This window comes from Geosmithia morbida (assembly GCF_012550715.1).
Source record: "Geosmithia morbida isolate 1262 chromosome Unknown scaffold_7, whole genome shotgun sequence".
NCBI classification, from domain to species: Eukaryota; Fungi; Ascomycota; class Sordariomycetes; order Hypocreales; family Bionectriaceae; genus Geosmithia; species Geosmithia morbida.
In genome coordinates, this window is record NW_023336194.1 from 875,658 (window position 1) to 892,300 (window position 16,643).

General features: G+C 57.3%; 6 protein-coding genes across 6 annotated transcripts in view; 3 read left to right on the plus strand and 3 right to left on the minus strand.

The window, feature by feature from the left end:
* Positions 1 to 701: 701 nt before the first annotated feature.
* GMORB2_7108 (uncharacterized protein) lies at positions 702 to 2,537 on the plus strand (the record flags this gene model as incomplete). Its single annotated transcript, XM_035469073.1, has 1 exon — positions 702 to 2,537. The coding sequence occupies one exon, from the start codon at positions 702 to 704 to the stop codon at positions 2,535 to 2,537; it is 1,836 nt and encodes a 611-aa protein (XP_035321453.1).
* A 1,314-nt stretch (positions 2,538 to 3,851) lies between these two features.
* GMORB2_7109 (uncharacterized protein) lies at positions 3,852 to 6,875 on the plus strand (the record flags this gene model as incomplete). Its single annotated transcript, XM_035469074.1, has 1 exon — positions 3,852 to 6,875. One exon carries the CDS (start codon positions 3,852 to 3,854, stop codon positions 6,873 to 6,875), a length of 3,024 nt encoding a protein of 1,007 aa, XP_035321454.1.
* Positions 6,876 to 7,755: 880 nt separating this feature from the next.
* Positions 7,756 to 9,267, minus strand: GMORB2_7110 (Plant protein of unknown function (DUF946); the record flags this gene model as incomplete). The annotated part of the gene is made up of 1 exon (XM_035469075.1): positions 7,756 to 9,267. One exon carries the CDS (start codon positions 9,265 to 9,267, stop codon positions 7,756 to 7,758), a length of 1,512 nt encoding a protein of 503 aa, XP_035321455.1.
* A 2,096-nt stretch (positions 9,268 to 11,363) lies between these two features.
* On the minus strand, positions 11,364 to 12,900 carry GMORB2_7111 (Pfam:TFIIIC subunit; the record flags this gene model as incomplete). The annotated part of the gene is made up of 3 exons (XM_035469076.1): positions 11,364 to 12,268; positions 12,539 to 12,716; positions 12,799 to 12,900. 3 exons carry the CDS (start codon positions 12,898 to 12,900, stop codon positions 11,364 to 11,366), a joined length of 1,185 nt encoding a protein of 394 aa, XP_035321456.1.
* A 571-nt stretch (positions 12,901 to 13,471) lies between these two features.
* On the plus strand, positions 13,472 to 15,199 carry GMORB2_7112 (imidazole glycerol-phosphate synthase; the record flags this gene model as incomplete). Its single annotated transcript, XM_035469077.1, has 2 exons — positions 13,472 to 13,594; positions 13,664 to 15,199. The coding sequence occupies 2 exons, from the start codon at positions 13,472 to 13,474 to the stop codon at positions 15,197 to 15,199; spliced, it is 1,659 nt and encodes a 552-aa protein (XP_035321457.1).
* A 516-nt stretch (positions 15,200 to 15,715) lies between these two features.
* Positions 15,716 to 16,643, minus strand: part of GMORB2_7113 (Ornithine decarboxylase antizyme) — a gene marked incomplete at both ends in the record, with an annotated part of 1,199 nt that continues 271 nt past the window's right edge. The window contains 2 exons of the mRNA XM_035469078.1: positions 15,716 to 15,923; positions 16,034 to 16,541. Coding sequence (XP_035321458.1) covers positions 15,716 to 15,923; positions 16,034 to 16,541 — 716 coding nt within the window. The remainder of the gene's footprint in view (positions 15,924 to 16,033; positions 16,542 to 16,643) is intronic.

Below are 16,643 nucleotides of genomic sequence, written 5' to 3' on the forward strand. Positions count from 1 at the left end.
GGCGGGAAAGTCGATATTCTGGGAGTATAATGCTGAACAACATGTTCTCTCTCTCTTCATCATAGACTCTGCCCGTCATGTACATCCGACACACGATCAGAGTCTCGGGTCTTACCACTCTTGCGTGTATCACTGTACCCCCACCATCTATCTCACCCGTGGACAGCTAGTGGCTGATCCTTCCCGCTGGATGACGCCCAAGAGTCCAGGTCCCTTCGCTGTAGCCGATAGGCTAACGGACCACTGCGAGTACAAGGCACTACCAGAGGCCCAGGGCCCAAGACACGCAGGGACTTGCACTCTAGCCTCTAGCACTGACTCTTCCCCCCCCCATTTAACTCCCAACAAAGGTCCGACCTCGTCTTTCTCTTTCTCTCCCTCCTCTTACCCATCATCCACGGGACAAGTCAGACAAAACTAGCTTGTCCCATCTTCATCTCCTCCATCTCCCCCTTCATTTTTTATTCCTCTCGTCAACCGCGAATGCTGGAGGTGTATCAGTGCCGAACCTCTGGTGTCCAGGTGCCCCACTCCCCATAGCGTCATCTGTCTGTTATCAGCAGACCAGAGGCGTCTAATCACACTTTCTGTCTCTCTCTTTCTCTCTCTACTTTATCGCACTCTGTGCTTCTCCTCCATCAACCCGCCTAACAGAGAAATATTTATCAGATACAAGAAAAAAAAAGAGAAAGCCTTTCACCATGGCCTTCCATCAACCACGTCGGCCGATACAGCGGCCTGTGCGGCCTCCAGCGGCAGAGGACCGCGAACCAGCCAGCCCTCAACCACAGCAATCCCACCTCCAAGACCAGAACCAGCTCGACCAGTCTCAGACATCATGGGTCCTCTTCTCCCCCACCAGCGTCGACGACCACTATACCGAGTCGGAACTCAGCGGTTCTCCCTCCAGCGCTGTTGCGCCTCCGAGCCTCAAGACGCCTGGTCGCTCGCGACTTGGCGACCCCGGTAGTGCCCAGGGTGCCAGATCAGACATACATGATGGAGGAGATGTGAGCATATCTGCCGTCACGACCTCGGCCATCGGGGATGATCTCGGCGACGAGGATGCCGAGCTGGACAGCCTCGACAGCCATCTCCCGTCCTTTAGGTCGTTGCCTAGGAGGGACTCGTCATCGCAACAGCAGCCTGGCGGCACCCAATCCTTCCCAACTGCCGTATTCCCCTCCCACGACGGGCTTGGATCGTTCCACCTGCAGCATCCCACATCCGGAACAGAAGCCCAGGACCAGATCTACCGATTTGAAAAGTTCAACCCACGCAGGACACAGCACAGGAGAGAGAGCCTGGATCGCATCCAGACCGAGTGGGAGAGCGAGCAGGCGAGGGAGGCGCAGAGGAGGCAGCGCATCGAGGCGTGGCGCCTGGAACACAGCCGCGTGCTGCTCGAGGAGATCCAGCGCGAGACACGGAGGCGGAGACGCTCCTCTATGGGGTCGGCGGGCCATGTGCATGCTGTCCTGCGCACGCCGTCTGTCTCGGCGAAGCAGCAACCGCAGTCGTCGACGGGGGAGGACATGGACGATCTGACGTGGCATGACGAGGATGCGGACGTGCCATCTACGGAGCCCGGCCTGCTCGCCAAGTTTGCCCAGACTGTGATCAAGGACATATTGGGTATCGACGACCGCATGCTGTCCCTCCTGGTTGGCGAGGCGATGCCCGAGGATGCCGATGAGGAGAAGCTGTCGACCACACCGCGGGCGTCGCATATGTCGTCGGCAGCCACGGCCACCAACCGAGACGAGCCTTGGCAGACGGCGGTCCTGGAGCGCGTGTCCCGCGAGCTCGGCCTGCTGGTCAATCAGCTCTCGCACCACCACCCCGGCGCCTTCTCGACATACACCAAGGTGCAGCAGATGCCTCTTCCGTACGCGGGTCTACCCGTGATCCCGGAGACGGGCAGCGCACCCGCCACGACGATCGGAGACGGCAGCCAGCAGACGCCGGCGATGCCCCAGTTCCAGCCTACGATCAAGCAGGCCACGCGTCCCACGGCGACTTCCTCGGACAAGCCCTCAATCGCCACCATGGCTGGCGACGGCGACACGTTCACCAAGGAAGAGTGGGAGCGCGATCTAGATATCAAGCTCGTGTTTAGGTACATCCGGTCCCGCTTCACGGCCGGCAGCAGCAACAATGAGCCGTCGCTGCCGCCGTCCCCCTCGGCGCTGCAAGCACCTCTAGCAGGAAACGGCACGGGATCCCTCGCGGCATCGACATCCCAGGACACGGCAGCCAAGGCAGCCCGCGTCCGCCAGCACCACCCGCTCATTTCCCGCTCCCGCACGGCAGACCACCACAGGCGCGCGTTCAGGGCGACGGCCCCGACTGTGGGGCCCAGCAGCAGCCCCGTGGCCGTCATGAGGCATCACAGCAGCTGCGCCAGCCAGAGCACGCGACGGTCCACCAGGAGGAGCAGCGTGTCGTCCAGGCACTACTGGGATATAGGCGGCTCACGAGGCACGGGGTCGGTGATTGCATCGAACGGGCCCATGGGGAGTTGGGGCGAGGTTTAGGTCTGGGTGTATTACTATAGCATGTGGCATGGCCATCTGGCATGACCAATCTCTTCTTTATCTTATTCTTCATCATKTTTTTTTTTTTTTTTTTTTTTTTTTTTTTTTTTTTTTTTTTTGCTGCTGCAATTCACGACTTGGCATGMMGSACTTCTTCKWCTCCTTCTACCATCTCATCTGTTTTATTCGGTATGTTTGGCTTACTGTCATCTCTCTTGTCATGTGTTATCCTGGGTAATTGGTCTTGGAAGAAGTCAGCAGACGGACGAACAATACATTCTTGATAGATTCAATAGACGATGTTAATGGAACGCAATTGATGATGTTTACGAGATGTACATGGCCTGCTCTGATCTCTGATCTGCCTCACACACACACACACACACACACACACACATATATATATATATATATATACATATATATATATGCCATGATCATCATTTCACTGCCGCCACCCGTCGAGTCATCCGTATGCGTCACTCGTGCTGCATCGCCGCGGCATCATCCACGTATGGCACGCTCTGCACGCACACCACCAATCCATCTCTCACGGTGATGCAATCCCAACTAGCATACAACACTTGACTGTAAGCACGGCACTGCAGCTGTGTATGGCCGAGTCACTTGGACAAGTTACCTTGATTGGATGAGCCAACCTACATGTAGATATATCCATCTCGATATTGTCCACATAGAGTATCCGTACGATCGTCTATTGCTGCCCGTACATCCTCTATCAATCCGTAAACGCCCCACAGTTGTATTGGCATGGTGGCCGGTCTACTCCGTACTTGCGAGGCATTCCGTAGCGCTGGTACGAGTACTTAAAACCATGTACCGTGTAACCTCTTACGCCCTGGCCGCGACGGACGCCGTCACTTCTTATGCTCCAACGCCATCTTCGCACTGTAATCAGTGGCCGCGCCTACGAATCCTCAAGGTCGTGGCTTATCATCCCCTCTCTCCATCAACTCTCCAGTCTTGTTCTCTTGCATCCGTAGCCGGGAAATCACGTCCTCGCAAAATCACGTCCTCGCAATCAACGCATATATAAACCCCCGCCCCGCGCGCGCGTCACGTCCCGCCTCCCTCGATATAATACTCGACAACATCAACCCCTCTCATCTCGACATGGTGCTCCTCCATCCTCCAAGTCACCTCTAGACCCATGCAACTGGGCGCTGTCTCTCCATAATCATCGTCGCAATCACCGCCTTCGTCTCATATCACCTCTCTTTCTCGAGGACCTGAGGGCCGACACCTCGATATCCCAGTTGGCCCCATCAATGGGCGCACTCCGACCCGCCCCAAATGGCCGCGAATCCATTCCGCATCAGCAATGCCGGCCTGCCTCTGTTCAACATCTACAATGACGCGACGTCGTCCCTGAACAGCAACAACAACAACGACGACGACGACGACGGCGGCGGCGGCGGCGGCGGCGGCGGCGACAATGACAACAACCGCCTGCCGCCGCCGCGGCGTCCGCCTAGGACCTTCTCCCTGCCTGGGGGGCCGTGCAACTATGGTGACATGAGCGCTGGTCCCAACGGTCCTAGGTGCGGCTGTCAGCGTTTCTGGGCGCGTCCTGCTGCGCTTACTTCTGACGGCGACGACGGTGGTTCCTGCATGTGCGGCCATCACGCCTGCTTTCATCTTGATGATGCCACGGGAGGAGGCCTCGTCGTGACCCCCCACTCTGGTCTCGGCCAAGAGAATGAGAGACCCCGGTCTGCTCCACGTCCGCCGCTCAGCCCCGTCGTCGACCTGTCACTCCAGATGCCTCCTCCCCTCACGACCGCCCCGGCCTCTGCATCGTCGTCTTATCCTCCTATATACCCCATTGACGACGCTCTCTCCTTTATCCACGAGTACAGTGATCTTCCCGGCGTGCCTACCCAGCATGACACAGCCTCCGGACTGCCCTATGGCTCCTCCCAACAGCAATCACAGCGCCAGATACCGCAGCATGCATCGTCCCTCCCCGACACGCTCCCCTGGGGCAACACCCCGCTGTCTCAGGCGTCTTTTTTTCATTACAAGCCTGGCCTGGCCCCTTCACCCGGCCGTCCACCCTCGCAGGCCACGTCGACGACCTCCTCTGCCCGGGTCCGATATCAAAGGCCCTTTGCGGGTAAGGGACTGAACACGCTGACCATCCCCAAACCGTCACCGGTGCATGCTGCCTCTCCTGAAACCGTCACCTCCGGGCGGCAACTTGCCAGCATGCCCGCCACTGCGCAGGATGATACCCAACCGGAGCCTCGAGCTGAGGAGCTGGGAGTGTCCCGCGAAGAGTTCAACAGCATGTCTGACACCGTTGCCGGGCACGAGCAGCGCATAGGCCGCCTCGAGACGACGTCGTCCTCGTTCCGTGGCGGCGGTCACGAAGAGTGCGATGAGAGGCATGATCATGGAGATCTGCGCATGACAGACATGGAGGCCCGCATGGACGAGGTGGAAAAGACCAACCACGAACACGGAGCTATGCTGGCCCGTATGACGGCAGAGAAGCAGGACGATGCTGCAACACAGAGCGTGGCATCCTTCTCCACCACGGCCAGCACCAACCGCCCTACTCACTCGCAGGAGCTTCGCAGCGAGGTCCAAACCCTCAGCGATACCGTCGCCTCCATGCAGTACCACCTGGCCACGCCCACTCACCCGTGGGAGATCGAGGTTGTCTTCCTGCCCTTTCCTCTCAAGAAGCTGTGGCAGGTCCTCGACCAGTTCAAGCCCGACTCGGCTGCCGGGTCCGACGAGTGGACGCAGGTCCCTCCCATGACGTTCTGCGCGAGCACCCCGACCCTTTCCTCGTCCCCCGTGTACGACGAGTGGACCAGGCCGCACCACGATGCAGACTGGCTTCTCCCGCGGGCCTACTCGGAGACCAGTCCTGCTGGTTCCCGTCTACGCAGCCGTGGACTCGTACGCAACGTAGTGGTGCGTGGCCCTGACGCAAGGAGCGTTCAGCAGGCCATGATCGCTGCGTTTGGCGACGTGTGGCGTCAGATGATCAGTAGTAACGCGGCCTCGCAGAAGTCGGGCGGCGACCGCGCACGTCTCTCGCGGCGGTACACGGGCCTGCAGTCCATGTGGGTTCCCCTGCGCAAGGTGCACAAGGACTCGCGCCTTCGGCTCCTCAGCCCGGCCGAGATGCTCAACCCGACGAGCTGGAACGTCGAGTTCCTGAGCTCCGTCATGATGAAGAGGAAGACGGCCGTTTCGAGGCTGTACATCACCCATCCGGACGCATACCTGCAGGACTGGAATGCCTACGAGAGCGGGTGGACGTGGCAGCGCATCCGGGAGCTGAATCGCGTACACCTGGACCACCAGAACGCCGAGGTTCTCGAGGCGGATGCCCTCGAGACGTGCTGGGCCCGAGACGCACAGCTCGACGAGACACATAGCACCGCGGCCGTCAACCTCCTCCAACGACGGGCGACGACATCATCCCCCTCCCTGCGACACACCTCCTTCCTCGGCAGTCGCAGCGGCAGTCTCGGCCGCCGGTCGTCGAGCCCCGTGGTCCTGGCGGCCGCCCCCCTCCGTCACCAGCGCACATCGTCTATGCGCCACAGTCCGATGCCCAGCTCTGCCGTCGGGTTCCGTCACCCGTCTCCAGCCCTGACGCGGCGTCGCGTCGTCTCCTACGAGAGAGGCACGGCGGGCGCTGCGGGAACCAGACGAAGCCGCCAATCGTCGCCCAGCATGTCGCAGCTCGCCGCCCTACGGACCCGCCGTCAGACCCGATCACCCAGCTACCCGGCCTTCACCCCACGCATGACGGCCACACCCAGCCCCGCACCCATGCTCTCCGGCGGGCGGCAGGGACACCAGCGGGGCACGACACCATTCGCCTACGCGACACCGCACAGCAACGCCGCTGCCCCTCTGCAGGAGCTCCGTCTCATCAGGGCTGGCAGCGAAGCCCCCGTACCGGGGGAGTACATGCCCGATATGGATGAGCTGCACGACATTGAAATCTACGAGGAATGCGACTACTATTCCGAACCTTCATCCTCTTCCTCAGACATGTCCCTCGGCAACAACGATGATGATCACGGTATGCTCCTCCTGCAACAACAACAACAGCAGCAGCAACAGCGGCAGCGGCGGCAAACCGAATCTCTACGCGATAGGCAGCTCCCAGAGGACGAGCCGTGGCCCGGCATCGAGGAACTGCAGCAGCAAGATGGTCAGGGGGCAGAAGAGATGTCTGATGGGGAGAACGTCGATCCTGACGAGAGCGACGCGAGTAGCTTGCCGTCCGAGTATCCTTCCCACAGCGGTTGTTGGCCTGCTGGTTTTCAAATTCACGAGGATGAGTGAAGTACACACTTGTCTACTCTTGCACTCATATATACTCTTGTTCGAATACACACGCACACACACACACACACACACGCACACACACACACACACACACACACGCATACACATACCCATCTCCCATGTTATATAACCCTCCCCTCCCCTTTCTCACATGTACCGGTCAACCACCACTCTTATTAATGGCGTCTTGGATTTCTTTCCGTCTATATTTTTCGGGTACAAGATTATTTGGCTCAGAAGCGAAGCACGGTAGAATGATGGCATCAATGGACGGAAGCGGATGGAATGGATGCCTTGGATGGAATATATTACGAGGGCGGATATGAGTACTATGTAGTTGTCGTTTTCAATACAAATTCTACTTGGCATGATTGTACAAGGATATTGAGCATCAAGTATCAAGCATCAGAGAGTATCAAACACCAAACATCAAGCATAAACAAAAAACATATATTCATGGGCAGGGAGGAGAAAGAAGAGAAGAAGAAAAAACTCCAATCTAATCCGTCCAAGTTTGAGAGCCGGGGGTATCAATATCTGTTTTGCATCCCTCCTCAAACAAGGAAACGCAAAGTTGACGTAAATCTGTGTTGTCTAATGAACAGAAAATGTGTAGATGGGAAGACAAAAAAAAGGAAAGCAGAAAGCAAAACGTAAGAAGCAAGTAAACAGTACCGAGTATGAGAGAGAAGAGAACGCCGTATGTACTCCCTTGTAAGGAATGACAGCCTCCCTGGAAATTCTTCATGGATCAAATCATGTCGTCTCTAAGCGTATTGGGGATAGGAGCACCTTCTTGTACATCGAACGCAATGTGCATACGAAGGAATGTGTTGGGCGGAAATGCAGTAGTCGGGAAAAAAAGAGGGAAAAAAGGCTAATACCACTTCCCGTGCGGATCAAGCTCATATGTTATACGACAGCTGTCCACCTGGCACAGCTTAGACCGATTCAGAGTCTTGAATCTAGGCCCATCAGGCCCTGTAACATAGTGGTACTGGCCAAACAGACGCCATTGACGCGGGTCTGCCAGCGAGTAGAGCTCGTCGCCCCAGCGTCCGTCAAAGTGGAACCACGCCGTAGGTGCCTTGGGATTCTCGGCGGCCGGGACCAAACTGTCGAGGTACGTGTTGGAGTTGGCAATCTCTGGACCATCAGCCCCGTCCCCGACCCCGTCCCCGACCCCGTCCCCGACCTCGTCCCCGACCCCGTCCCCGACCTCGTCCCCGACCTCGTCATCGTCGTCGTGGATGGGGACCGGCTTATCGTGGGCGTAGTCGTAGTGGTAGGCGTACCGATTCAGACTGGGGTCCCAGAGAGGCCCCTTGTCTGTCACGTCCTTCAAGAGGCCAAAGGGGATAATGTAAGGGTGAGGACCCGGGAGCGGGTACATGGCGTGGGAACCAATGGCCGAGTAGATGATGGGTCGGTCATTGTCCGACTTCTCGACGGCCTCCCAAGCATAGGCCTGCCCGCCCTCATGCTCGGAGAAAAAGACGCCGCGGGGCGTGCCATTCTCGAAACGCACCATGCAGTGTTCCCAGTCGCCGACGTGATTGCCGAAGCGGAGGCCGAGGACCGTCTGGCCGAGGTTGTACGAGTAAAAGAAGAACCAAAAGGCATCGACAATGCCGGACCCCTTGTCCACAACGATTAGAATGGCAGGGGCCTTGGAGTAGCCGTCGGCGTCTGGCTTGTGGCCGCGTGGGGCAAGGCGCTTGGCTCGATCCGTGTCGGACCCGTACCGGCGAGGGTTGGCGATGCGGTGCAGCGGGTGCTCCTTGTCGACGTCATACCACGTAGTAGGCTCCCTGTTGACGGGGTTGGTGCCTGCGTGGATGCGCGACGGCTTCTCAAAGATGTTGCCGGGGTCCTCCTCAAAGGGCTCGGGGATATTGTGGTGGCTGTGTAGCCAGTCGGGACGGCTCTCGACGTCGTCATTGCTGCGAAGTATGACGTGTCGGCCTTTGTCGTTGAGGAGGTGAAGGTTGTGGAGGTTCCATTCTCCATCTGTGGTGTTGAGGGCTTCTCCATCGACGAAGACGGTCATGTGCTCGACATGCTCCCTGATATCCGAGGGCCAGAACTGCTCGCCCGAGTAGAGATGGACCAGAGGCGCATAACGGGTGACGTAGTCGGGGACGTCTCTGAGTATCCTCCTCCTATCGTTCGTGTTCCTCTTGGTGTCGAGGCGGGGAGCGCCTTCCTCCCAGTTGGTGGCACGCTTCCTCAGTTCACTGCGTACCTCGTCATGGTCGTCGTGGTAGAGGATGCCACCCTGGGCCGGGTCCTTGCGAAGGTGATGCAGACCGCAGAGGCTCGCCCAGGCACATGCCTGACGATCCAGCCAGTACGGACTGCTCTGAACCCATTTGCGATCGCGAGCCATCTTCTGTGGGTTAGGCTCTGTCGGGTCGAGGTAGCGTGGTACTGCCCAGGCCGTGAATGATGCGAACACCAACAGGCCTAAGAGCAACGAGAAGCGTCGCAGCCAATACATATTCTTCTTTTCTCGCCCTTCTTCTTCTCCTCTAGGCCGACCTTCTACTTCCTCCCTCCAAGAAGCCGAGCTGGAGCAGGATGCCTCCGCCGAGACTGTTGATGAGCGATGTCGGACGAGTATATTCGTACTCGTACAATGGATGCAGCTGATCCGTACCGGTAGATCCGGAATGTTCGGGAACGAGATATTTCTGTAACGGCCAGTTTCGCAGGCAACGTCAAAGGATCGATGCAGGGAGGAAGGTAAGAAACGAGGGCGTGTAGCAACGAGAGACAGAGAGAGAGAAATGAACTCGAGATGCTATAGTCCAGCTACAGCGACATAATTGCATCGAATGATTTATGTGAGAGCGGTAAAGAGTGGGAAAGGCGGCAAGTGCCGAGTGGGGAAGGGCGGCGGCGACGGAAGGAGGTGAGGGGGAGAGGGGAGGGGCACAAAAAGAAAAGAGGACAAGGGAAGAGAGGCGATTGACGATGCCGAGAAGGATGAGGACCGGAGGATAGACAGAGAAGAGTGATATACAGGGGAGAAAGAGTGGCTCAATAGCCAAAGAATGAACGGGACTTGTTGGGGATCAAAAACAACTTGAGGTGACATGTGGTCCGAGTCATGACCGACAACTTGAGCGATTGCTGTGGCAGTAGATGCAGCAGGTGCAGCAGGTGCAGTAGGTGCAGAAGGTGCGGTATGTGCGTCGGCGGCGGCAGGAGCGATGGGCAGCGGCGGGTCCTATTACGGAGGGCAGGAGCAACCAAGCACTGGCAAGCAGGAAGGTACGCCTGGCTTTCATCATCACGGGCATCATGCGGGGCTGCAATACGAGAGGCTACGAGTGATACCTACGGCACATCTGTCTCGGTCTTTTGATGTGTTATTATCCCTCCGCCCTCACATCTGTGTACGAGTACGAGTACATGTATCCTCTCTGTCAGTTAGTTACCGATATCACGTCCTGGTATCTGTACTTGTACAGGTAGCAATACCGAGGTTCGAGAGTCGTCATGTACCTATCAGCGGCGTCAGGGCCTTTGCGTGATACGGCTGAGACGTCCCTATTGGCCCCTAGTCTTGTAGCGGATACCCGTCGTGACATGGCATCCCCCCCCCCCCCCCCCCCCCCCCCCCGGCCCTACGTGACACCTTAGCGCACACTTGCAACAAAACGCAATGATCCGAATTCGTAAATTTTTTCTTCAGATTTTGCGAGATATTACACGAGTATATACAGATTATATGTACCCAGGTATTAGGCTACACAGGCCTTTTAGCTATTCTAGCAACCCCTACCATTAGCATATATTACAGTAACAATTTCTCCTCTATTTCTTATTCTTAATTTTATTCCAGCTTTCAACCATTGCATTGGTTATATTGATCGCGTTGGCTGCGCTGACTGCGTTGGCTGCGTTTGGTTTCAAACGTGTGCCAAGGTACCACCGTACTCCCACCCCACCTTTGAGACACTGTCGTCACGGGACTACGGAATGTACTCGTATGTACGGATAGAGGAACAGGGTCCATTACCAACCCCCTCCTCCTTCCCACTCGCCTATACGAGTAAGTCGTGACCTATAAAATATCGTATGAGCCTGCAACTCGTGATTCTTCTTTTTAATATAATACTGAACGAGCAGTATGGAATAGTATGGAATAGTAGTAGTAGTAGTAGTAGTAGTAGTAGTAATAGTAGCGGTATGATATTGTCGGATCCGTCTTAGTAATAGTACAAGCGACTCCCTTAAGATGCAGACAACGACCCGTGCCGCATAACGTGTCAAGGCAGGGTGACACACCAGACACGGCAGATGGGGCGCCATTGGGCATCTCATCCATCTCGTTGTATTATCTCTCTCTCCCTTGAAAAAAAAAAGATGACATGGCGCTGCAGGATTTGCATCTAAACTGCATGTTAGTTTCGCCGGGTAACATTTGTGATTTATATGTCCCGACTGGTGATGGCTGGAGGTCGAGGGAACAATGCATCATCCCCCTTGCATGGTAGTATCGCCAAATTCATCGGCTGAACCACCATCATCCTCGTCGTCTTCGATAATATCGTCGTCCGTTTCGTGGCCAATCTCTTCCTCCTCCTCCTCCTCCTCCTCCTCATCCTCATCATCATCATCATCATCATCATCATCATCATCGTCATCGCCATCATCATCATCTTCTTCGTCTCCATCCACACTGCCGTCCTCCTCTTCCTCCCCCTCTGCCCCCCTGGCTGTCCCCAAGTCAGACCACCGCCTGGGCGTAGGCACAGACAAGACGTCTGCATCATCATCAGCCTGGAGTCCCGCCCCTGGCGCCTGGTTGTGGTGACCGGATAATACGCCCCGGACCCTAGAAGAGGAAGCGGCGCCACCGCCATCCTCCTCGTCATCACCGTCGCCGTGTCGTATCTTGACCCGCTTCCTCCTCGGCCGAAAATCCGGATCCCGGTCGTCGTGGAAGTTCTTACCCACACCGTCCTTTGCGTAGACTGTCACCTTATCCTCGTCGCCCCTCCTGATCTTGAGCGCAATCAGCCTCTCCAGGAAGCTGGCCTGCTGCGCCCTCTCGCCGTGCTTGTTCTTGCCCACGGGGATGTTGATGTTCCATTCTTTCTTGATGGGAGCCAGCGAGTCCTTGGCCGCCTTCTTGGGGTGAAGTGTTTTGCGCTTCGTCATGATCCGCGACGCGCTGGCCCCCAGAAGGTCCACGCCTCCCGGGAGATGGCGCAGCGCGGGCAGCTGCGCCGGATCATCCTCGTGGTGTGACGCGAGTATCACCTCTGTGCCCACCACCTCTGACCAGTCGCCCTCGAATACGTGACCTCTGTAGGATATGACGGGGTGTTGCGAGTGCAGGTCTAGAATCTGAATGTCGGACACCGGCTCCAGATCGTCTTCGTCCTCGTCGCCGTGCCGGTCCTGCTCGTCCTGCTCCGGCTCGTCCTGCTCATCTTCACTTTCGTTTGCCGGGTCGCCAGCGGTGGCAGCAGCAGCAGCCTCAGCAGTCTCAGCAACAGCAGGATCAACGTCTGCGTCCGCGCCGACTTCTCCTCGTAGACTCGGGTGAATGGCCGACATATCGTCATCGTCGCCTGTGTCGGCAGGTAACGTCGCGTGGGCAGGGTTAGACGGGGTCGTCGTCTCGTCGCCTCGAATGCTGCCACCGCGTGGATTAGGATTCGGCTTGGCGCTGCGCGCCCGCGCTGGTGCGGGCGTCGCTTCTGTCGCGCCCCTCGGCTCTTCCAGCCACTTCTTGTAGTAGCCTCCCCGACTGTGGTGTGGATTTCGCGTCGCCGTGCCCTTGAACTCTGGATATGATAGCTCTACTGTGAGATAGTAGGTCTAGGATTGTGTCAGCCACATACACGCACACGCACACGCACACGCACCCGCTCTATATATGTATCAGAGAATTCTTCCATACCTCTGTCTCTGTAGTGGAATAGTCATATTCCCATTCATCTTCATCATCTGCGCCGGCCGCAGCGACGGAACGAGCCGTGGACGACCTGGGCGCGTCACTCATAGAGATATGGTCACTTCCAGGTGCACAATTCTGAACCCTTCCTTAACGGCTAGGCATCGAAGCCCGGATGTCCACGGAGATGAAATATGCGAGAATTCGTATGTGTCTTTGAGAAAAAGTTCAAAAGACAAAGGTTGATTACCCTTTGCGGCGGCGCTGTTGAGGTCGGTCAAGGGCGGCACAAAAATGCACGGCATCACAGGCAAATACAGGGATCAGGCGGGGCAGAGAACAGTCACAGGCTCACAGCACCCGTAATACAGCGTACATAGAGCAATGGATGCCCTGTAGAGGAATCGTCACAGGCTTGCCGGTGCTTCGCTCTGCCCCGCTATCGCCGTGGCGCATCATCTTTTGTTTAAACTGCCCCTCCTCATCTTGACTCACATCCTTGTCCCTTGCCTGTCCTTGTAAGAAGGAAAGGAAAGCATATACCTCTTTACATACTACTTTTGATACCCGCTGATAGACCTGCTTGTATCCTTCCTCCTCCTCCTCCTCCTCCTCCTCTCACTCCTTCCTCCTACCAGCCCCTCTCCTCCTCGCGCAAGAAAACACATTCAGGGCCACCATGCCCACCGTTCACCTACTGGACTATGTTGCCGGCAACGTCCGAAGCCTGGTCAACGCAATTGAGAAGCTGGGATACGACGTAGACTGGATCAAGTCTCCTGAAGATGTTCCCCGGGCCGAAGTTAGCAAGCCCGCACCCTCTCCTTTCCCTTCTCCTGACCTAGACTGACATGCCCTGCGGCGCGCGCAGAAACTCATCCTCCCCGGCGTCGGCCACTTTGGCCACTGCATGTCGCAGCTTTCGCAAGCCGGCTTCCTCCCCGCAATAAAGAATCACATCAACTCTGGCAAGCCGTTCATGGGCATCTGCGTCGGCCTGCAGGCGCTGTTCGAGGGATCGGACGAGGATCCGGCGGTCCCCGGTATGGGGCTGATCAAGTCGTCGCTCGGCCGCTTCAACTCGTCAGACAAGTCGGTGCCGCACATCGGCTGGAACAGCGCCGATACGGGTGGCAAGGAGGTGTACGACCTCGGGCCGGACTCCAAGTACTACTACGTGCACACGTACCGCGACGCCTACAAGCCGGGGGAGCTCGAGGCGCAGGGCTGGACGGTGGCGACGGGCACGTACGGTGACGAGACGTTCGTCGGGGCCGTGGCCAAGGGGAACGTGTACGCCACGCAGTTCCACCCGGAGAAGTCTGGCGTCGCCGGGCTGCGCACCATCCGCTCGTTCCTCACCGGCGAAGGTGCCGCCAAGCTAGCGCCCGCCTCCGCGGCCGGGGCCGCGGCCTCGACGGCCGAGTTCAGGGACGCCCTGACCCGCCGCGTCATCGCCTGCCTCGACGTGCGCACCAACGACCAGGGCGACCTGGTCGTCACCAAGGGCGACCAGTACGACGTGCGCGAGAAGGACGCCGCGGGCAAGAACGACGTGCGCAACCTCGGCAAGCCCGTCGAGATGGCCCGGCGGTACTACGAGGAGGGCGCCGACGAGGTGACGTTCCTCAACATCACGTCCTTCCGCGACTGCCCCGTGGCCGACCTGCCCATGCTGGAGGTTCTCCGCCAGGCCTCGCGCACCGTCTTCGTGCCGCTCACCATCGGCGGCGGCATCCGCGACACGGTCGACACGGACGGCACCAAGGTGAGCGCCCTGGAGATCGCCACCATGTACTTCCAGTCGGGCGCGGATAAGGTGTCGATCGGGTCCGACGCCGTCCTCGCCGCCGAAGAGTACTACTCCCTGGGTCGTAAGCTGTTCGGCAACACCGCCATCGAGCAGATCTCGCGCGCCTACGGTGCCCAGGCCGTCGTCGTCAGCGTCGACCCCAAGCGCGTCTACGTCCCCAACGGGACCGACGCCACCCGCCACGCCACCATCCGCACCGCCATCCCGGGCCCCAAGGGCGAGGCCTACTGCTGGTACGCCTGCACCATCAAGGGCGGCCGCGAGACCCGCGACATGGACGTCGTCGAGCTCTCCCAGGCCGTCGAAGCCATGGGCGCCGGCGAGATCCTGCTCAACTGCATCGACCGCGACGGCTCAAACTCCGGTTTCGACCTCGAGCTCATCCGCCAAGTCAAGGGGGCCGTCAAGATCCCCGTCATCGCCTCCAGCGGCGCCGGCAACCCGGGCCACTTCTACGAGGTCTTTTCCCAGACCACCACTGACGCTGCCCTCGGTGCCGGCATGTTCCACCGTGGAGAGTACACGGTCAAGCAGGTCAAGGATCACCTCCAGGAGAAGAGCCTGGTCGTACGACAGTTTGAGGGCGATCTGTGAGTTTTTCTGTTTGTTCCCATACTTGAAAGGGCAAACAAGTAATACTAGTAAAAAGGTATAAAAAGATATATTAAAAAGGAAAGGTTAAAAGATACGGTATAAAAGGGGAACAGGTTAGACATGAAGATCAATGACATTTTTTTTTTCTCTTCTTTGACACGTCTATCTGTTTAGACAATCTCGTAGTATTGAACACAAGTTAACTAGCTAAGCAGCTAAATAGTACCAAACTCCCACGGACGCTACACAAAAACAATCTGACAAAAAACAAGGAGATAATGAAACACCAGACTCTGTCGACGCCTCCGAAGAACACTCGCGGTAGGACCCCTTAGTGCTTTTCCGCGTTAGATGAGAGCGTACGCGAATGATATGGTACAAAAGTGTCCAACGAAACAAATCGAACAAATCAAGTTAAGAAAACTGAAAGTAGAGGAGAAAGTGAATAGGATATCGAGGGAGCTAGACGAGAAAAGAGACATGGAGGGATTCATACGTCCTCTCGTCCTCTCTCTCTTACATATCCATACCCATGAAGACCCATCTCTTGCTGGTAACGTCGAGATCGTTGGCCCAGTGGTCGAGGGTCATCATCTCGAAACCTACCCACTGGAGGCTCTTTGTCAGTTCGACGGCATCTTGGGCGGGTATGCGGCGGTCGATGCATACGACGATATGGGAACAGCCCAGGGGACCGTCGGCCAACTCGATAAGGGCCATGAGACTGGTGGATATGCATGTTAGTTCTCTTCTTCTTCCTATATATATATATATATATATATAAAGGGACGACGGCAAGGGGAGGGGGGCAGGAAAGGCAAGGTTAACACATACGCCTTCTTCAGGTCTCTCCCCACAATACCTTCAATGTCGAAAAAGACGAAGAGACTGGTCTCCTCGCCGTTGTCGACAGTAAAGGCACGGAAGCTCGCGCCGCCGGCATAGTCCCAGACCTCCATCCAGGTAGCGACGTTGAATGGCCCGGGACATGAGCTGCTGTTGATGCTCTGCTGCGAGAGGGACTGGGCATCGCTGCCCCGGCGCATGGTGGGCGGGAACTGGTTGTCGGGCGGTGGCGTGGGTAGCATGCTTTGCGCTTGATATTGAGCACTGTTCAGGCCGGAGCCATACTTGGACGGGTTCCTCTCACCAAGGAAAGCCGTCTTCATGGACTCGCAGAAGAATCTCTCACATTCTTCCCTGATTGACAGTGCCGCCCCCCCTCGTCGCCCCAGGCGGCGACCTGGGATATTGTCGCGCTTCTTCTGCTTGGGCAGGAGAGCAAGCTCGTTGGACGAGTTAAGTGCGGCGAGGGGGGGGCTTGTTGGTGGGGATGGTAGTCCTGAGGAGGGGACCTCAGGAATACCACTCGGCCCCTGATGGATTTGTCAGTATCTCTGTCTCTCTCTCCCTCTCTCCCTTGATCTCCTTCCATACATCATCT